The sequence below is a fragment of the Miniopterus natalensis genome, chromosome 6 (genome assembly GCF_054644295.1).
Source record: "Miniopterus natalensis isolate mMinNat1 chromosome 6, mMinNat1.hap1, whole genome shotgun sequence".
In the NCBI taxonomy this organism is placed as follows: Eukaryota; Metazoa; Chordata; class Mammalia; order Chiroptera; family Miniopteridae; genus Miniopterus; species Miniopterus natalensis.
Window position 1 is genome coordinate 51,998,383 of NC_142086.1, and position 22,468 is coordinate 52,020,850.

The 22,468-nt window shown below is 44.5% G+C and overlaps 1 protein-coding gene across 1 annotated transcript in view; it reads left to right on the forward strand.

The window, feature by feature from the left end:
• P3H2 (prolyl 3-hydroxylase 2) overlaps positions 1-10,751 on the forward strand; it is a 142,210-nt gene extending 131,459 nt beyond the window's left edge. The window contains exons 14-15 of the mRNA XM_016200057.2: positions 5,045-5,185; positions 10,452-10,751. Coding sequence (XP_016055543.2) covers positions 5,045-5,185; positions 10,452-10,544 — 234 coding nt within the window. The 3' untranslated portion in view covers positions 10,545-10,751. The remainder of the gene's footprint in view (positions 1-5,044; positions 5,186-10,451) is intronic.
• The last annotated feature ends 11,717 nt before the right edge of the window (positions 10,752-22,468 follow it).

Here is a 22,468-nt window from a genome sequence, read left to right on the forward strand (position 1 = left end):
CAATAAAAATCTTCTCATCCACTTTAAAGATGGGTAAGTTAAAGAATAAAAATATTAAGGATTTTCTAATCCTTATATAAGTTAAGCTAGACTTGGGACGAGAACCTCTCCTAATTATTTGTCAAATTCTGGTAGAAACATAAAAACACTAATTCCTAAGTTACCCAAGCCTAGGACAAGTCAAATGATTCTACAGAGTGGCTTTCAAGTAACCTGGTTTTGTACATGCTTGGATTGATCATTGCCTCCAGACCTTAGTTATCAAAGTTATTATATATGTGGGCATGTATGTGTGTGTGTACATATATGTGTGAATGTGTGAGTGCATATGTGTATGAATGTGATTGCAAGTAAACCCATACCTGAAAATTGATATATACATTCACATACACACACGTTTGTGTGTGGTCACATGACATGTTTTGGATGAGCTTCTAAACAAACCTTCATAGGTAAAAATCCAAAGTGAAATTCAACTCCCATCTTTCTAAGCAAAGTGATGCTTTTGGAAAACCAGCCTGCAGAACACTTAAGACCATATGGGCATCATACACTGGTCATTAAACCAAGAGCATATTTATGGTAGAAAAGCAGGTATTCCGATTGAGAAGATAATTGAATTTATAAATAGATTATGAGATATCTCTTTTCTCCATACAAAATCTAAATAGTTGGGAGATGTAATAAACTTCAAGGATTTGGCATTATATAAGCTATTTCCACAACATTTGCTTAGTTTTATCCTCATGTTTGCCTCTTTTTCTTAATAGCGAAACAGCCATTTATCATTACTGACATACCTCTAGAGTATAAGCAGATGATATTCAAAAACTGTTTGTTACTGGAAAAGAGGAAACCTTTGGAGATTCTGGTTAAAATTGTCCAGAAACATTGTTATAATTAAGAAATAATTTTTCATGCAATTTAATACAATAATGTATATTTAAAAGGCTATGATGCCTGCACTTTTTGGTAAAAAGCCTAAATACTAACATGTGAGTAGTGTGATGCTTCATTATCTGGGAAATTAGATCAAGATGGATGGTCTGGGTTGGAGCTTAAAATCGCTGTACAGAATTCTCATTTTTTGAAGAGCCTCTGCAGAAAGGATTTGATCTTTGAGCTCTGCTAACACTGAAACTGAGGTTAAAAAATGCTTGCATCTTGCCCGGCCAGCGTGGCTCAGCGGTTGAGCATCGACCTATGATCCAGGTCTCTGTTCAATTCCCAGTCAGGGCACACGCCCGGGCCTGCAGGAGGCAGCTGCTCAATGACCCTCTCATCATTGATGTTCCTCTCTCTCTCCCTGTCCCTTCCTCTCTCTGAAATCAATCAAGGTATATTTAAAAACAACAACAAAAACAAGGACATTTAAAAAAAAAAAAAAGCTTGCGTCTTGCCCAGCTGGGAAGAAAATCAGAAGGTTGGTTGAATAGACTTATTTGCTGCTCCATCTTGTGGCCATATTTGGAAATGCGCAGTGTTTGAAAGCAGCTGATGCTGGAACGCTGTGTGGGAATCAGTAATTCATGAACTTGCAAGTTAACTGGAATTCTTTTTTTTTTTTTCCAGTATTGAGGGCTTTTATTTTATTTTGTATTTTTACACATTTTTAAAATTTTTATTGAATTTATTGGGGTGATGTTGGTTAATAAAATTATACAGGTTTCAGGTGTACAGCTCTACAGTACATCATCTGTATATTGTATTGTGTGCTCACCACCCAAGTCGTCTCCTCCTGTCACCATCCATCCCCCCTTACCCTCTTCTATTTCCCTTCATCTCCCTTTCCCTCTTCCAATCACCATACTGCTATTTTTTCAACCTATGAGGGTTTTTTGGTTTGGTTGTTGTGTGTGTGTGTGTGTGTGTGTGTGTGTGTGTGTGTGTGTGTGTGTGTTTCTTAATCCCTTTACCTTTTTTTTTCTTAATCTCTTCACCCAGCCCCACAAGCCTCCTCTGACAGCTGTCAGTCTGTTCTCTGTATTTATGAGTCTGTCTCTATTTTGTTTGTTAGTTTATTTTGTTCATTAGATTGTACATATAAGTGAGTTAACTGGAATTTTGCTTTTTAATGATGTGAAAGCAGATAATATTCCACTTTAATGGTTCTTTTTACCATAAAGGTGTAACTATTTTAAAAATTAATGAATCTAACCATTTTCCCCCCAAAAAGTAAAGTAAAAACCTGATTTAAATAATGTTTTTATTCAAAGTCTCCAAGTTGGGATATTTACTTTCCCAAATTATTTCTGCTTCAGATTAATTCACATGGCAGACTTCTTAGGGCATTTTATAGACAATCAAAATTCCTAGGTAACCAGCTTTCCCTTTTTTTGACTCTGGAGGGACAGAAGAAGCAGGGAAATAACCAATTTGGGGGCTACACAAGGAGGTAACATGTTTTAAGACCTTTATTTTTGAAAAATCTAGAAATTATATAATGAACTGAATGGTGGCCAAAGGTTTACATTTATTCAAGACAAGTGAGCACAAAGGCTCCTCTGACGTGTAATCATCCGTTAGATGAAAAGCAAAAGGAACTGCTTTTATCATACTTGGAAGATACGCGGATTATTTCACCAGCAGCATCTATTTGTGAAACATGGGTAGTTAGGGATTTGTGTTTCTCTGTGCGAGTTTCCAAAAGATAACATCTAATGAGTTCCATTTGCTTCATGAAAAATTAAAATCACTACGGAGCCGTGTTCCATAAGTATGTTTACAATCATTTATCTGTACGTCAGAGCGTGTTTTCCTGTGGGAGCAGTGCCATCAGTGGGGCTTTCCCGTCCCTCCCTGTACCTGATGGATAACCGGGAGGCCGTCTGCGTGTCAGCATTAGTCCCGGAGGCCCGTAATCAGCTCCCCCTGCTGCAGGCAGTGGGTAGCTTCTTTTCCTGAACTTTCCCAAAGTTCTCCACGTGTAAAAATAGTTTCCATTCTCCCAGTCCCATCAGAGAGAAAGCATCCCGTTGTCCCCAAGCCCTTCCTTTAGTGTAGGGAGCTGTGGCCGAGGTTCAGGAATCACACAGAAGGGACAGCAACCGGTGTGGTGGAGGGAGTGCTGACCAGCACCAGCGAACGAGCAGCCGGAAAACTTGAAACCTGGTCTTCAGGCCACGTGTATGGGAAGGCTTTCCTATCCTATGTCAGACGTGTCAGGTATTATTTAGTTTGCTGTTTTTATGTGGAAATGTACAACAAATTCCTGCTTCAGAAAGACAAAATCAGATCCATCCTGAGGGCACCAGTAACTACCCAGCTCTCTGGATTTATGTCAGAAAAGTCCCCTTGGTAAAAAGCTGCTTAACAAAAGCAGCCCTCTCGAAAGGACCAGTCACTCCTCCTCAGTGACTGTGAGTAGAGTAACCAGACACTGGCTGCTTTCCTCTGCTCTTCCCTTGAAAGCACACACACACACACACACACACACACACACACACACACACACACATATGCACACTCCCTGGGTCTCAGACTTTTTTTTTATTGTTGACAGTGTTACAGATGTCCCCCTTAGTGTCCCTCCACCCAGCTCCCGCCCCACCCCGGCCTTCACCGCATTATTGCCTGTGTCCATGGGCTATGCACATACGCACAAGGCTCTCGGACGGTCGGATTCCGCCATCTGCCGTCAGTCTCAGCCCTCCACATGTAGGTGACACAGTCTGGGAGTCCCGGTGTTAGGTAGCAACCAAGGACTTCGGGCAGTTTTCCAAATATTTCTCCTGAAGCTGTCATTGAAAAAAACCCAGCCTTCCCGTTTATGGTGAAGGAAACCAATGATTCTTCTAAAGGGTGCCTGTCAACTCAAGTCAATTCAGAAAACAGCTCATTAGAATGCTTATCAAACAGAATGTCCTGTACCACTTTTTTGCTTTCACTTTACTTTTCCAAGCTCTACTCTGGAATGAGTCAAGTTTCCTTCTCAAGAAAGGAAACTTAACTTGACTTATAGTCACACACTTCTTTGTGCATGGAAGCAAGGCCCGTAACCTGTTCCTTAAGCTCGCTCAATGTGGAGGGCCTGCTTGTTTGATCTAACACCCTGGCTCAGCGCCCCCCAGCCATGTCTCTTTTCCATTCCACCCTCCTCTACCTAAATGTTACTGGACAGCACCCCCTGAGTGATGCACAACAGGCTTGGGACTGTGTCAATCATTTCAGAGCCCCGGAGGCCATGCAGTGTGTCATTCTGAGACGTAGGGTGTTCCCAGGACTGGAGGTGTTAAAACATTGGGTGAGAACTGCTGGGCAGGAAGATGGTAACAGGAATTCAATGATCATTCGGGATTCTACTTGGCTTTTTTCTTTTAATATGTTTTTATTGAATTCAGAGAAGAAGGGAGAGGGAGAGAGAGATAGAAACATCAATGAGAGAGAAGCATCAATTGGCTGCCTCTTGTGCACCCCCACTGGGGACAGAGCCCGAAATCCAGGTATATGGGTTTCCTGGTCTGACCAAGAATTAAACCTCCATCTCTTGGATCATAGGTCAGAGCTCATCCACTGAGCCACGCCGACAGGGCTAGACTTGACTTTTTAAAATTTTTGTATTATGAAAGGTACACAACCCCTAAATGTACAGTTAAAAAATTAAAAAGGGTACACCCATGGAACCACAGCCTAGATCAGTAATAAACGCCAGTACTCTAGGCGTCCACTTGATTTGTTTTCGTAATTACACAGATAATTAAATATACATCTTCTTATGTCCAATGCTGTGCTAGTGTCTTAGAGAACTGAATTAAAAGGGAGGGCCTTTGCTTCCTGGAGTTTGTCAGCTATCAACATAGCTGTGCCACAGACTGTGCCCATCATTTTACCTGAATAATTTTATTTTCTGAATTAGATATTATTTTGACCTTATCTTTGTTTTGTAGATGAGACATAATCTATGTCTTTTTCAACCTCGGGATTCCATTATTCTTTGACTCAAAACTTGACCCAAATAATCCCACAGAAAGATAAAGAACGGGGATTGTAGAGATGTTTGTGAAATAGGAATTGAGAGTCTAATTTTTACTTTTTTTCCCCTCAGGCCTCTATCAAACCGAAGTGTGGACGCATGATCAGCTTCTCATCCGGAGGCGAGAACCCGCATGGGGTGAAGGCAGTCACCAAGGGCCAGAGGTGTGCTGTGGCGCTGTGGTTTACCTTGGACCCACTTTACAGAGAATTGGTGAGTGTCTGACCCATCCAGAAAGCCAATCAGATGCCCCATAAACCTGCTTCATAAACTGATTTATGAGAGTCCTTTAAGTTGATTCATAACCCTTTAAGAACCTTAGAGATCTAGGGAGGGAAAAACCATAAAAAAACCTTTTATAGCTTTTACAGAATCTTTTCTCTTTGTTTCTAACACTGTCTATTTTTTACGTAAGAACAAATTTTCCTGATCATCTAATGTTTGTAGCATGAGTGTGAGGGAAAGAAGAAGGGTGGTGAAGGCAATTCTTAATCATGTGGCTTCTAATAAGTAAATGTTTGAAGTCAATACATCAGTGATATTTGACAGTCCTTAATTAGTCTTGAGCTTTATTAAAAAACTAGCATCAGGAGAGAGGAACCACTTTCTACTGGTTACAGGAAAAATGATTTTTATCCCCTCAACAAATCATTAAAAGGAGCACTGAGTAATTTATGAAACATGTAGAAGGGGTGGGGGACCCTGAAAGTTCATTATTATTTATTATGATTAAATCATAAATTTTAAAATATTGTTCTTATTATATGGGAGGTATCTGAGGATACTTAGCCTGGATAAGAGACCATGATCTTGTCCTCTGGATGCTCTTGGGCAGCGGTTACAATCTCTATATGTGAAGTTGCAGATGAATAAGACCAATGGGTAGAATTCCCTAGAGGAAAAAATTGGGCTCAACATACAAGAAATGACTTATGCCCAGCCAGCATGGCTCAGCAGTTGAGCATTGACCTATGATCCAGGAGACTGTGGTTGGATTCCCTGGTCAGGGCACATGCCCTGGTTTTGGGCTCGGTCCCTGGTGGGGGGTATGCAGGAGGCAGTAGATCAATGACTCTCTCATCACTGATGTTCCTCTCTCTGAAATCAATAAAGATATGTTTTTTAAAAAAGAGAAAGAAATAACTTATAAATCATCATCACTGTTAGGTGAAATAATCTGCTTTGGAAGTAGTGAGTTCCTTGTCACTGGATGGCTCCAATTGGAGCCTCAGCAGTTGCTTGGCATGGGATGCTGAAATTGCAATGGAAATGTCATAGCAAGGGCTCAACTGGATAACATCATCTTCTCCAGCCCCAACTGTTGATGAAGCTATGGAATCCTACCCTTTAAAATGACATTCCATCCAATTTTCCTCTTTGGAGCCCTAAATTGATTTCAATTTGATCAGAAACTATTTAAAATTAATCTAGTTTCTCATATACTGTTTTACCATCAAACTAACTCACACATATTCTAAGCATTAATTCATATATTTAACAAATGTTTACAGAATAGCTACTTTTGTGCCTGGGAAACTGCCAGGCAGGCCCTGGGAGGTACAAAGGGGAACAAAACATAAGTCCCTGACCAGCTGGGAGAGGTCGACAAGGAGATCCAGAGTGCGGAGACAGCACTGTGAGTTGTAGGGGAATCAAGAAAGGCATATGCAGCCCTAGCTGGTGTGGCTCAGTTGGTTGGCTGTCGTCCGATGCACCGAGAGGCTGCCAATTTGACTCCTGGTCAGGGCACATGCCCCAGTTTGGGGCTCCATCCCATGGTGGGGGGCTGGGGGGGCCTATCGATGTTCTGCTCTCACAGCGATGTTTCTCTTTCCTTTTCCCTTCTTCTCTCTAAAAATTAATAAAAATATTTTAAAACACAAAACAAAAAACCAAAAAATGAAAGAAAGGCATATAAAAGAACAGTCCTGAAAGAGAAGATGATAGCCAGGCACAGAAAGAGAAAAAAAAGGTCCTGACGAAGGGCCCAGGGCACAGAGAGGTCTGAGAACTTCAGGGGGCACTGAGCCGCCTCCTCCACCCGTCCTTGCTTTCCGTCCTTGCATTCCGTCCTTGCTTTCTGTCCTGTGCCTGCCGCCTCCGAAGCCAGCATGTCCCCCAGCGCTCTGCACTGAGGAGCAGGTGAGGGAGCAGACAGGCGGCGAAGATAGCTTGTTGAAACATTGCCTTACTATTTTCTCTCTTTCGTGTTCAATTCAGCAAACAGTTCATCTGTTTTATTAGTCAGTATCTCAACTTTCTCTTCCAGGATAATTTCTTTCAAAATGAGCTAACACAAAAAAGTTGTCTTCACTCCTTTCTAACCAGTAAACATCGATGGCGAAGGGCGAGTGTTGGAAAGTGTCTCCTCTCTCTGGGCAATAGTGACATCTAGTGGCCACAGGCAAAAATGACCAAAGCCTCTTCAGCAACTAGAAAATTTGGCCTGTGATGTGATTCCCAGACTTTGCTCCACTTTGAAACCACCTGGGGAACTTCACAAACTACTGACATCAGGCTCCCACCCTCAGGAATTCTGGTTTAGTTGATATGGGATGTGACCTGGGCATCAGAAGTTTTAAAAGTTGCCCAGGTGATTCTAATGTGCAGCAAAGTTTGAAGGTCTCTGAATTAGGTGCCTCTTCACAGATTGAATCCCTGAGCAAAGGAAATCAGCCTATGAATAAATCATTGGAGCCAGCAACTTCCATGCTTGCTACAGAGTATTTTAAAGGCATTTAATTCTTACGGAGTATTTTGCATCATAAACTCTTAAAGATGGCCAATATTAGAAGCTTCAGTTCTTGGGTAGAGAGTCCCAGCTCTGGAATGTCTTTCCTTCCAGGAGAGTCAGGATGCAGTGGTCTCCCGTGGCAGCCCATGGGAAAAGTTTGGTGTGTACATCCATTGGTTGAGAAGCAGGTTGTTTTGCCTGTATTCATAAAGTGGTATTCAGGAATTTTACGTAGATGTCACAGCACCAGTTATATTTGGTCATTTTAATTGCCTTTAAATCAGCATCATTTTCAATTATAAGCTCTTGAATGAAAGGGGCTTTGTTTTCAAGTTGCAAAATAGTTATTTTCATGACATACTCTGCAAGGCATTGTGCTAGGGACTACCTACAGGGGATACAAGCTAGGTAAGACATAACCCCTATTTTCAAGGAGCTTGAAGTCAAAGTGGAGAGTTAATACAGATGCCTGAGTAACTAAAACACAGGACAGTTCAGTAAGAATAATTTGAGGTGGCCCTAGCTGGTTTTGCACGGTGGTCAAAGCATCTGCCCATGGACTGAAGGGTCCCAGGCTCGATTCTGGCCAAGGACACATATCTTGATTGCAGGCTTAATCCCCGGCCCTGGTCGGGGTGCATGCAGGAGGCAACCAATGGATGTGTCTCTCTCACATCAATGTCTCTCTCTCTCTTTCTGCCACTCTCTCTGAAAAGCAATGGAAAAATTATAGAGGCAAAGGCATGGTGCTCAGGGGACATCAGCAGGAAACCAAGGGAGGCTTTATTGAGAAGATGACATTTGACATGAGTCTCAGGATTAGCACAGTTTCTTTAGGGAGAGAGATTTTGGACAGAGAAAGCCCTTCATTCATTTCACATTTATTTATCAGATAGAATGGAAGTCTTGCTAAATGCCAGTAGCTTTTCTGGTCATTGGAAATACAGCAGTGACCAACAGCGGCAGGATTCCCTGCTTTCATGGAGCTTTCCTTCTAGTGGAAAAAGACGACAAATAAGTAAAAGAATAAATAATTGAGAGATTTTCAGGTAGTGAGAAATGATGTGTGGAAAAGAAAACAAGGAAACTGATTGGAGAGTGAAAGGGCAGGGCTGGCACCCTGAGGGCCCTCCAGACTGATGACAGGGGAATTGCCACCTAGTGACAAGAATTCAACTAAGATAAAGGCCTTGGGAAGAGAATTCTAGGCAGAGAACAGGTTACAAAGGCCCAGGGACAAGAGGGAGCTTAGAGTAGCTAAGAAACAAAGAAAACCAGTGCCTCCAATGTGCTAAGCAAGGTGGAGCGTGGTGTGAAAAGGGGCCACAGAGGAGGCAGAGGTCAGATTCAACAAACTAGTTAAGGAATATGAATTGCATCTAACTGGAGGGGGGGGGGTGCTGTGTGCCCTATCTACCCTGCCTCCCCCAGTCCTGGGGAGTTATAGGATACCAAAGGATTACAGAATAGCTTTGTTTATTTTTATTTTTATTTATTGATGTGTGCGAGAGAGACAGAGAGAGAGGGAGAGAAATATAGATTTTCTGCTTCACTTATCCAGCTTAACATGTTGTAGACTAAGAGGAGGTGAAAAAATGTGGAAGGTTTGAGATGCTCTTTGGGGAGAGGCCAACTGGGCCTGCTAATTGATTGACATGGGGTAGGAGAAAGCACAGGGTCTAATGGAAGCATCCAGAGGGTCATTTAGCTAATACTAGAACTGGGTGATTCTTCTGAGAGGCTGGATTCAGAGACCTTGAGGTGAGCTAGGAAGTTGGAGTGTAAGGTGAGGTGAGAGAGGACAGGTGAGCTGAAAGAGAGAGACTGGTGTGAATCAGACAGCTCCTGTTAAGCACAGCAGGGAGACTGGACCTGGAACCTCAAGCAGTAGGAACCTGTGCCAGGGTGTGAGCAGCGAGCATGAAGATGACGTGGCCAGGAGTCAAGTGCAGGGGCCAGTTGGAAGCATGTGGGAGTGGGGTGCGGGATGGGTCGATTTGGAAGCAAGCATTGAGCTGAGAGATGATGAGAGCCTAAACCCTTGGTTTTCAAGCGGGAGCTGTTTTGCCTCCTATGGCACATTTGACAATGTCCAGAAACATTTTTGGCTGTCACAACTTGGGGAGAGGTGCTACTGGCCAGGGATGGCTGCTAAACATCCTACAATGCACAGGAGAGCCCTCACAGCAAAGGATTTTCTGGCCCAAAGTGTCAGTAGTGCCGAGGCTGAGAAACCCTGGCCTAAGTAATGTGCACTGAAATGAAAGGGGCAGCCACACGTGGTAGAACACAGAGAAGTAGGTGACTTATGAGATCCAAGAAACCGCGGTCAGTCTCTGAGGCCACTTGGGTGAGCAGGGCCGGTCGTCACTGAGGGGATCTGAGAAGAGGAGCGGAGTCGGTCTGTGCAGAAGAAAACGCTGAGTTAAACTTGAACACCAAATTGGAGAACAGACTTGGAAATGCCCACAGGACCACAGACTTGGAAATGTCCACAGGTCCATAGGAAGGGTGGTGAGCAGTTGAATACAGAAAACTTCTTGGCAAGAGAGAAATCTTGGAAAATAATTGCTTAGGGCACAGGGAAGTCAGGAAAAGGCACCAGTGCAGGGATGAGATGACCCTTAACTGGATTTAGCATCCATCCCATGTGCAGATGGGTGCCTGGGAGTGATTGGGAAGCACCTGCCACCGGGACTGATTATGATGCTTGTAACAAAAACGTGCAAATTGTCTTTTTTGCAGGAGCGAATAAAAGCCGATGAAGTGATCGCAATCCTGGATCAAGAACAACAAGGGAAGCATGGACTGAATATCAACCCGAAAGATGAGCTATAAAAATGAGAGAGAGTGTTCTATCAGATATTTATTTAATTGTTAATCTTATGAGAACCTTTTTATTTTTGTACAGAGCCGTGGTATAAATTAACAGGTTAATATGAGTCACCAGATCTCCCTTCTGTTCCTAAGGATGTTTGCTTTGCCTCTTCACTCAGTCTGTCTGTCTTGGTTTTTCATCAGCTCATCTCTCAAAGTCCAGGCTCCCCCCCCATTGGCTGCAGAACCAAAGCTTAAGCAGAAAGAGTAAGTCCCTTTGGGGGAAACCATGCTCTCATGCGTGTGTCCTTCTAAAGCCAGCATGCAGTTTGGCCTCAGAAGGCCTTTCGGGCTCTGAGCTTGTCAACCGCCTTCTCTCATGGTGCTGGAGGCCGTGAGCGTGCGCCTGAGGTGCCCTGGTGGCAGTGGGGTCTGTGCTGTCTCGTGTATCACTGGCCGGGGAGCCCCAGGCTCTGAGAAGGAACCACTCTGAGAAGTACCGCATGAGACAGAGGGGCCCGTCCTTTCCAGGGCCCTGGTGGTGTTTTCACCAAAGAACGAGCTTACACTGGAAGCTTCGATTCACCCTCCACAGTGCTCCAGGGAGGACACCCTGTGGGCCGTGTTCTTATGAAGGTTGTTTGGGGGTTTGAACTGGAACGGCTCTTCCCCCCAGTGACTTTTAGAAGAAAGTCTTGAATCCCACCTGAATCGGCGCATGTCACCAGAGAGTGGAGTCCACGGGTGAGAAGGGGCATTGTGATCGTAAGAAAAATGGATTTCTGATTGATTTCCCTCTTCCTCTGCAGAGTTTGGTGACCCCTCCTCTTTGCTACTCTGCAGCATGCAGGCTTGTTCTTGTGTCTGGTTGGTTTAATAAAGGGAGCTTTATTTTAATATCTGACATTTGTTTTTCTTCTCTCAAATATTTGGTTTATCATCAGGGAATGGTTTTATGGTCCCACAGGAGCTTTGGGAACAATCCAGGGACAACGTTGGACTACGACTAGTTTTGCTGGCAGATGCTCTGGGGCTGCAAGGAAGGTGGGAACACTGCTTTTGAAGAACAGATGGTTAGCAAACAGAGGTGTTCATCCAGACAGCGTCTGGTCCTTGGTGCCAATGCTGAAACATTGTTTGGGGTGGGGCTGTGGTGATTCTAGCCCAGGGGAACCTGCTCCTCCAGCCAGTGGGAGATCACCTGCCTCTGTGATGGGCAGTGGTCAAGGTCATAGCCTTTCAGAAAAGCAGCAAACCAAAATTTTCTAAAAATCCCTTTTACTTTCTGCCATTTATGGTCTTGGTTAGTGATAAGAATATTCATCCTTTGAGACTGAAAAAATGAGTCATTGTGATTTACGTGCTGTTTTCCACCCAACCTTCTAGTTGCATTTTCATCATGGGAGAGGAAAGAGCATTCGATTATAATCCCAGTGCTATCCAATGTGTCCTGTGTGACCTGGAGCGACTCTGTTCCTTTCTGGGCTCCAGTTTTCTTCTCTGTAAGTGACATAATCGGTTGTACTTGTTCCTAAAAGCCTCCCTTTTGCTCTGAGTACAAAACAAAACAATAAAAAACAAAACAGATTTTGGAAATATTTACAAATACAACCACATTTGCTTCTACTAACATCTTGAGACTTGTGAATGGGTTCATTGTATGTATATGTGATTTTAAAACTTTAAACCCAATTTTAAGGCTATAAAAGTTTCTGAGCTTTGCAAAGGTAGATTGCTGTTTGTTTGCTGTCTCTGAGAAGTATTTGCTGGCACTCAGATTTGCTGATAAGAAGATCTGGGCAAGGATCTAATTTCTGTTCTCTGGCAACAAGGCACCAACAAAGAAAACAGCCTTTGGCTCTTTGCAGTCCCACTTCCTGGGTGCTGTGAGCGTTCTGGGAGAGGCAGGGGCTTCAGCACTGATTTTGACACCCAGCCCCACAGAAAGTAGGTGAAGGCCTCCATAAATGTCCTTGTGGTAGATCCATATCTCACGCCCTTTGCTGACAGTGGAGGAATTATTCCTGTTTTGTAAGTTACCAGTATTGTTTTACACCTGGGTCATCATGTATGCAGTAAAGCACTTATATTTTTAATCTGCTCCACATCAAACCATACATAATTTCATTCAAATAGTTAGGGCGTGTCATCAGATGACTTAAAAATTGAACTCAAAAATTTTTAAGTTAGAAGAGTCCATTCGAATTTTTGTAGCTTTTAGGAGGCCATAGAAGTCACAGTTCAATTCTATCTTTCCCCCTGGGAGAAAACCAAGGCTCAAGGAGATCAGAAAGATGACTCCAGGGTTACAGAATTGGAGTGATGTGAGGGGGCTTGTGGGCACAGGAATCCTGGCCCAGGGCAGCGTCCACACGAGGAAGGGCTGCCTTTCTGTATTTGGTAAAGATGGTGGTTACTCCCCAATCTATGGACCACAGAGCTGTTGACTGTCTAGAAGGGTTACCTTTTTCTAATTCACTCAACAGTACCATACGGGCTGAGGCAGCCCAGGCTGCCCAATTTTTATGACTTCAAGTCTAGGACTCTTCATTTTTACCTCTTGGGAAACCACCATGTGTGTAAAAAGTTTTACAAAGCTTTGTTTTCACCTGCACGATTGCATTGAATGCTTACGACACACGGCTTGTTCACACACCAGTGGGAACCCCGGGAGGTGTTCTGGGCATGGATAGCGATGCCCATTTTGCAGATGAGGAGGTGGAGAGCAGTCGAGTGAGAGCCTGTGATAGGTGAGCTCGGAGTGTCCTAGTCTGAAGCAGAAGGCAGTCTTTAAACAGGAGAGGAGCAAAAGCACCAGGATTGTCTGCTCTCTCAGCCATGTTTCCAGACATACCCGATATTAAATAATACAGTAATGTGAAGAGCAAATGGTTGATTTTTTAAAATCTAAACTTTTTCTCTCCTTTATTTTTCTGCTGAATTATGTGTGAAGGCGCATGTGCCTTCTCCTCTGAGATGTAGTGACTATGGGGCATCTAATTCAGTGAGATCAGCCCCATTTTTTTAGCAAAGTCTGTGAGCCAGGCACTGCTGTCATGAAACTCAAAAAAGGGAAAAAGATTTGAGTCAAGCCATTTTCCTCTCCCTCTAAGCAGAAAGAACCTTGAACTTAAATTTCCTCTTGAAAAAACACTGACAGGACAGAGTGATATTCTTGAATGTGTAACATGCTGTCTTCAGAGCCCTGGACGTTAAATTGTTTGACAAGGAAATTTTAGTTGAATGCCGTCTGCGGACATAGCACTTTTTGGCACTTGCTCAGCAGACGGGAAGCCGTGGAATGAGTCAGTACCACTTAATAATACATGGCTATGAATTTTAATTGAAGTACAAATGCTGAATATTTCACATAAGAGCCGCGGCAGCCAACTCCCTCACTGACGTCAAGAGAGGAGGTAATGGGGGCCACCTCACCAGCTCCTTACGCCGAAGGATTAAAATGCTATGACAATGGTATGGCTGAGAAGTGGGGGGAAAATTCAACTCTTGCCACATCCAGAACCCTGGGGAAACAGGAGCCATTTGGCAAAATCCCTCAACCGTCACTTAGACTGGGCCCATGGTTATGATCCCCCTCTAGCTTCTGCCAAGAAGCCTGTGATGTGAGGTGACCTCCCCACACAATCCCTCAGCCCACCCACAAATCCTCCAGTCCCAGGTAATTTAATGTTTCCATCGTGAGACATCGGGGCTCGTTCTGTTTTGGACCTGGGTGATTTCTTCAGACACCCTTGAGACAAGTAGCCTCAACCACGGCCGGGGAGGCCTCCCGCTGGGCTGGGCTGCAGGCTTTGCTGTCGGAGCCTCCCCCATGCCTCCTCCCCCTGGTAAATCACGGTGTTTTCTGTGGCCGCTGCTGACCTCTGAGGCCAGACGACGGCACGTCTGGAACAACCTGATCGTCGATCCTGGCTCGCTCTGCAATGCATGGTGACCTCAGCCGTGTGAGAAGGTGGCTCGGTGAGTCACCTCTTCCTTCAGAGATCTCGTTATAAGGACCCACATGAAAAATAACCAAACAAGACGTTTCTGCCCTCTCTTTTCCCAACACCCATTATTAAGGAGGAAATCTGAATGCCCCATTCAGTCAGCATACAGCACACCTTTTCTGGCTCCTTTATGTGATATGCTGAGGGGGAGGAGGGAGAAAAGGTGAACAGGACAAGCCTAGCCCCCCCTTTCCTTGGTAGGTCACCTCGGAGAAGGTCGAGGGTACAGTAGGGTGGGACAACTTTCCAGTCCCTGCCCTGAGTCTTCTGCTCTGGAAGGACCGATCAGCTGTCTTCATCTGAATCTCCACTTGGAAGTGAATTGGATGTCATCGATCCACCCGGGAACTCTTGCCCTCCGCCCCTCTTGTCAGACGTGATGGCATGGGTCCTGGAAATTCTGCCTACACCCTCCTTGCTCTTCCCGAGCTGATGTCTTTACCTCTGAATCACTATCTGATGGTGGGTGGGGAAAGAAATGTGAACCAGGAAAGAAACATTACCTGCTATGTCTCATCTTTTTCCACTTGTAAATCATACATCCCATTGTTTCAAAGGGCTGTAATCCTGGTTGGCATGTATAAAGCTCTTTTAGGGCCTTGAAACGCTTGGCGATCATATGTAACTGGACAATTATCTCGAGGCCCCTCAGTGTTGTCTTCATTTTGTAAACAGAGAAATCGACAGTCACCGGGAAGGTGGTAGAGTAGAGCTCTGGTCATTCATGAATTAATTCTTCAGACAGTTTCTGAGTGGCCACTCAGTAGTGATTTTAGGGAGGTAGACAAAAATGAGTAAGACTTTTAACCCTTTCTTTATGGAAAGTAAAATGGAAAAAAATAAACATAAATAAGTGAATAATATAAAATGAGGTAAGAGCTGTGATAGAAAACTTGTGACAGAAGCAGGTACACAAAAAGCCATGTTAATTCAAAGAAGGGTGTGACTGGGACAGGGAAGGCTTTACCGAAAAGGTGACCGTTAAGCTGGGTGTTGAGTGCCTGTTCTGCCACCATAAAGCAGAAATGAGCCATGTGGCCTCTCATGTCACCACAGTGTCCTCAACTGAAAAAGTGTTCAATTTGAACTGGATGATTTTTTGTTTGGGTTTTAAAACATTAAGTTTTCTGAAAATTTGGAAGAGTTCGTATTAAAATTGGTTTTTCAGAGGTGGGTGGACTGGGATCTTTACTACAGATTGCCTTGGGACAAGCACTTTAATGAATGCTGTGAAAACCCAAGTAAATACCAGTTTAAGATAGTTTTATTTTGTGGCCTTGTGAGGAGGTGTTTTTACGTGGGTGGGGTGTAGCCACCTAGGACCTGCAGATGAGCAGCAGGTGACAGAGAAAGCTGAAGTGAGCCCCTTCATCCAGACTGAAGTCAACAGAGCTCTCCCAGTCGCATTTTCTTCTGCCCATGAGTCCAAAGAGCATTGCCTGCCCTGGAACCAGTCTGCTCACTCAAATCCTTATACATACATCCCAGAAATGGAAATAATTAAGATATTCCTGACACCTGAACATATTGAGGTGTGTTGTCTGAAAAAACCTAAAGCATTTGGTAAATTCAGTCAAGCTTTTAGTAAAACCAGAAAGCTATGTGATGCTTTAGTCAGGACATGGCTTCCAATGTCAAATGGAGCAGGGATTCGAAGCTCTGGGAATGCTCAGGAGCCAATCATCTCCAATAGGTGTGAATGGGGTCCCTTTGCCTCATTTAAACCCAGAGAGCTGAATTGGACACCGTGCAGTAAGTGTCCAACACACTCGCTGTGTTTGCTCTCTGTACCTGGTTTTGGCTTGTTAAATTTTGCAAATGTCTTTTAAGGTCTTAGGCAATCCATATTGCTTAGATTTAGAATACATTTTAGAGTTCCCGAGGTTTAGAAATCAACTTCAGGGCTTCTGGTCACTGGGGTCATATTCTGGGCGTTCATGATATTCTAGTGTGTAGCAGCGTTTACTGAACAGACCCCTGTATTTCTGCTGTACTTAAGGTTCAGAGTTTCAGGACAAGCTTTTCTCACAAGATGATATGAATTAGAACTATACTTCCTTGAAGTTAATTTTGGTAATTAAATAAAAGCTGTTTAGTCATTTTCTCACCTCTGTATCCAAGATAAAAGTTTAACAACACTGTTTTAGCAAATTGTATTCTGAGTAGTCAATTTTCAGTTCATTCCACCTTTAGCTACTAGCCCCAAGTGAAGAGTGGGCATGAAGGCATTGACTAGAGATAATCCAGATTCTTAGAAGAATGTTCCACTTTCCTTCCCGGGCCGCCATCATGCTCACTAAGCATTTCCTAACACCCCAGTAGACTGGCCCATCATCCACATAAAGGGAAAAAGAAGGTCAGACTAGATGAACAATTTGACTTAAGTCAAAGCCATAGTAGATGTGTTTTCTGAGTAAAAAAATAAGTGGTTGTACTCTCTAAGGATATTTTGCTGTTCTGACCATTTTTTACGAAGAGCTAAGAGGCAGGAATTTATTATAAACTTATATGACCACAAACCTCAACACTCCTCCACACCACAGTGGAAATTCAGAAGGAGGCAACTGTCTTCAGCAAGAGGGTTGGCCGCTGCGTGGAGCGTGCCAGGGATGATTACAGCTCTTGCAGCTCTGTTCAAACACGCTCTGGTCTCCTCTTGGGGAGCACTCTGAGCCTTCTCTGAACTTCCAGGCCGCAGGGCTGAGCACAGCGTACAGCTATTTCTTCCAGACGTTTGGCTTCTGAGTAATGTTTTTTGTCTCTAAGGGTAATAAAAGTACATCAGATGTTGCTCCTTGTACCATGAACTTTGCTTTGAAGCACCAGTGAGCCACTTCAAAGGCTCAGCACCACTCAGAGATGCTTGTCCCGGGGACTCTGCCCTATCAAGGTGGGCCCATCAACCTGGGACACATTGCCCACCGAGGCACTTACCAACTAAAGCCTAGATGTCATCAAATGCGACAAAGTGGCATACTGAAGATTTCACACTGCCCTGCTTTCAGAATCAGCATGGATTGTGCATCATTCTTTGGACTCTGTGGGGGGGGGGGGGGGGGGATGCAACATTTACATGCAGAATGGTGTAAAAATTAAAGAGAAAAATATTTGAATGGCCTGCTAAGCTCAGCATAGAGTGCTTTGGGGTATTGTGGCTCTGAAGTCAACATTGAACTGTTCAGAGCTGGTTAGACTGGGAAGATCAAGCCTGAGGTGGACCCTCCCGAACAAATCATCTTCACAATAAGGCCTTGTATTTAGAGTTCAGCAATTTACTGCCTCTACGAGGAACAGACTCCAAGGTAGATGGGGCCTTAGAGAGTGTCTGGTCAGACACCGATTACTTAGAGTTGGGGAAACTGAGGCCCAGAAAGGATATTTATTTACTGGACTTTAGTACAAGTTACATATAGAATCTGGACTTAAACCCAGGTAGCCTGACTCCTAGTCCAAAGCCCCACCATGAGAGGAGTCAGGGTAGAATAGAGGGAAGAGGGCAGGCTTGTGCCCGCCCAGACTTAAGCCCCATTGCTGCCTCTCATTAGCTCAGTAATAATGGACTCATTTCTTACCCTCTTATTTTCACTATCTTCATCTGTAAAGGGCTAGTACTACCTATCTGATGAGTTATCATGAGATTTAGCCCTGACAATAGAACAAAAGTTCCAGACACACAGCAGGCCACTATTAAAAGTCAATTGTTATTTTTACTACATATCAGAACACCGAACAAGAAGAAAATGAACAGGGCTGAGATTTCTCTAGCAATCCTTTGCCAGCTCTCAGGACATTTTTAAAAAATGTGTTCTCCCATGAAGCATCTTGGAATCTTCAAAGTTAACTTTCACACAATTAGATTTCTAAATCGCCTGTGGCCATAAATCACACTTTTTGCTGGGATAAGGGCACAGGAGAAGAGAAACCTGTTATACAAAATCAAGAGGGCGTTTTAAATCCAAACTGGTTGTTAATCACCAGTCTAGAAAGGAGATGCCCAGCTTTCCAGGAGCCACCTTCTTTGGCTGGCTGACTGCTTGGTCTCCCCTGTACCGGGGTCCTTCAGCAGCTTTTCCCAGTCTCTCTATCCCAGCATGTTGAAAGAACATAGTTTTTACCTATTTCTTTTACTAAGCATCCTCTCACTTGCTTTCCTCTATACAGAAAACAGAATCATTGCTAAGCAGCAGGGGGCACTATCAGCATATTTTGCTTTAAGGGGTAAAAAGAGGTGCCTCTGTGGCCGGTGGAAGTGGGGTCCTTGCAGTGTCATGAGAAAAAGCATTTTCCGGGACCAACAAGGGAGGATGAGGTCTGGTGGTAAGATATATCTGGGTGGATTTCCAATGTTCCATCTCTGCCTGTCCCGCCATGGAAAAGCAGGGCCAGAAACAGGGCCGATGTCCAGAGATCCTGCACCATATGAAAGCTTCGTCCGGTTCAGCCTTTCTCACCATCCGGCTGGCTTAGCTTGTGTCCCGCTGCAACCTGTTGCTCTGCGGGTACCCAGGTTTCCGCCTGGAGCCTGTTTCGAGTCCCTGCGGCTGCCGGCCACAGGGCTGCTTGGGCCACAAGGCTATGGAGAGGGAACCAGCAAGCACGGGGGAGCGCAGGTTCCCGAGGGAGAGAGGGAGGGGGAGAGAGAGAAAACGCTTTGTTCCCTGGGATTACGTTATCTCGCACTTGGGAGGGACCAGGAGCTTTTTCAAAATACCCAGTCAACTTCCCAAGCTCTCCGGGGTTTCTGATGGGTCGACCGCCTAGCCAAAGGAACCCTTTCCCAGGTTAGACTGGCAGGCCTCTACGGCCAGGCACTGCCCCCGGTGCCATTCTGGCTTCTATTGAGCATGTGCCTACTCCCCCTGCTCCTCAGACCATCGGGAGTGGAAGGGTTTGGGGGGGGTGTTGACCCTTGGCGGGGCAATGTTGTGATCCCCTGGAGTGTGTGAAGCTGTAGCTTTTTGGTGAAGCAAACAGACTCTGTGTCTGATTCGGCTCCCCAGCCCATTAGACTCAACAACGTCCCATTCCCGGTGCTTCCTTCCTTTATTAACGTCTGGCTAACCGCCTCCACGACCACCTCCGTTCGTGCATTCATTCATGCATTCATTCATGCATTTGACAAGTCCTGCTTTAACCTCTGTCGTATGTTCAGCATTGAGAGGGGTGCTAAACAAAGCTAAGAGGTGGCACTTACAGTCTAGGTGGGACGACTGCGTGACATGCATGGTACCTGTGTAAACACAAAGGAAGTATGTTTTGGAGATTTTTGAAGAGAGCAGAGTTCAGGGAAGGCTTAGCAAAGGAAGAGTTTTTGAGGAAGTTGTTCCCTAAATGATGAGTGGGACATGCAACGGCAAAGGTGAAAGGAGTGAAGGAAAAATGGACAGCAAAAACAAAGAGTCTTGCATTGCAATGGACATCAGCACTAGAACTGTGACAATTATCATCCCCACCACTTATAAACATCATCATGGCTCATGTGGGCAGACAATTTTATTACCATCATCTCATTTGCTCCTTCCTGAAATTCTGTGGCTTCAGTCTACAGGTATATGAACCTAATTTGGCTAATGAGAATATCGAGTTTCTTAGAGGGAAAGTGACTTCTGTAAGGTCATACAAGCAGCTTCCGGTAGTGCTGGATCCAAAACTAACTTCCTCCCAGCTAATGCAGCAGGAAACCACGGCTCTTTTGGCACAGATTCTCACAGCAAACAGGGTCTGGGATGCAGAGGAACAGGGTAAGTTTCAGCTGTTGGGCTGGCTTCGGGTTACTGAGGGCTTGACTGAGGACTAGACTGTGGTATTGGGGCTTGATCTTGTAGACCTCAGAAAAGCTTCTGAGGTTTGAGGAAGCTAGGGACAGATGGTTATTCACTCCAGTAGAGCAGCAAAGTTGGCATTCGAGGGATTGGAAAAAAAGACCAGAAATCAGAAAGACCAATGAAGAAAATATAACAGGATTAGAGGCTGAGGTGGGAGTAAGGGGGGGGTTGTCTGCTCCAGAGGGGAGGAGATTTTATTGCCATTGGTGTCTGGAACATAGAAATAATACAAAGCAAACTGACTTTAAGTTGATTGTTCTTAACTTTCCTACAGACAACACACACCCTTAATGCCCCCACCCAGGGAGGTCTAATCCTCCCACCTCTGCACACAGACCCTTAGCCCACCACCACCAGGCACAAGTGAGGAGCCCCAGCAGGCTCCCAGCGATGGGATGTTCGAGTTAAGAACTAAGGAGAGGCCTTCTGAAGAAAGAATAACTAAGGACTTAGGGGCTGGTAATCGCCAAGGAAAGAATATAAAAATCGTGAGTCTGAGATTTTGAGGTTAGTAAAACAATAACACCATTAATACACACAGGGAAATGAAAAAATAAACTGGTTTTCTAGGGATGTGACTTTATTGGACTTGAGGACTTCCAAGTAGCAACTGAACCCTCAGCTGGAATGCAAATTTACTTCCTACTGTTTATTGATTTCTTGCTTTTCAGTTTTCATCTGAAACTTATAAATGACTGGGTTGTTTATAGCTCTGTAGCAATAAGGGCACTGAGGGGAGGGATAAAACTGCCCGGTTATTAGTGTTACAACTCCTTGCTTAAAACTCTTTCCATGGCTTGTTTATTCTTACGGCCCACAGAGCTGTGCACACTGGGGCCCTGTCTACCTCCCCTACATGTTGCATCTCCTCCCAGGTACTCCCAACCCCCAACCTCACCCTCTCCTGCCTCTCAGATGTTTACAATCTGTTCTCTCCACCCAGGACACCCTCATACCTCCCACTACCTCTCCAGCTTTACCAGGAAACTCTCACAGTCTAGTGGCCAACTGTCTTAGTTTTCCGGGGCTGTGTTAAAACCAGGATCATCTCCAGCAGACCTGGAGAGTTGGTCACCCTATGTCTGGTGGCTGCTTTTTTCTTGCATATGTCTTCCTCTAAGGAGCTTCCCCTCCTCTATTCAGCTCCAGGCTAAGTCCCGATTCCCTGCTGAGCCGTCCTGCTCCACCCTTCATTCCCCTTCCATGACCCGTCATCTCATTCTCCTAATTACTGAGTTTTTATGTCCACAGTAGCTGTCTTTGTGCCACCTCCAGATCATGTCACTCTTCTGCTCAGGATCCTTCCCTAGTTTTCCATCTCACTGGCTAAGGCATTACCTAGGCCCACAAGATCTAGCCAGTTACCCCTCTGCTCTTACCTTGTGCAGACTCCTCTCAGCTCCAGTGGCCCTGGCTCCTTGCTGCTCCTACAGCACACCCGGCATGCTTCTGCCTCGGGGCCTTTCCGTTTACTGTTGTTTACGCCTGAACTATTCTTTCCTAAGGCGTCCACATGGCTCATCTATCATGTCCATCAAGTCAAGATCCAAGCTTACCTTCCTAGGGAGGTCTTCCATGACCTTGCTTCATACCTGAGCTCCTCTCTCTGCCTGTCATTCTCACTCTCCGTTTCTCTTTACTTTTTCATAGCACTTACCACCATTTACCTTCCTATTTATATTTCATCTAGTTTATTTTGTCTATTGTCTGTCCCTCTCTACTGAGAATATAGTTGCTAGGGCAGAAATTCTATTCATTGCTTTATTTCTGGAGTTTAGAATAGTACTTGGCATGGAATAGAAATTCAGCACTATTTGTTGAATGCATGTCTACGTGATTAAATGAGGGCGCGAACAAACACAGTGGAGAGGGCGTTTGACTGGGTCACAAGTTTTAGCTCAACCACTCAGGACTGGGATGATTTTGATAAAACTACTTTCTCCCTCTAATTCTTATTTTCTCCAGCTGTAAAATGAAGGCATTGGGCTCAATCCCCTTTAAGGATCCACAAGCAGTGGTATTTTCAAAGTTCACCAATTAATGATAGGTAAGAGCTAAGTTCCAAATTTGTCATTAAACAGGGCTCAGAAGCAAGAAAACATTAACAAGG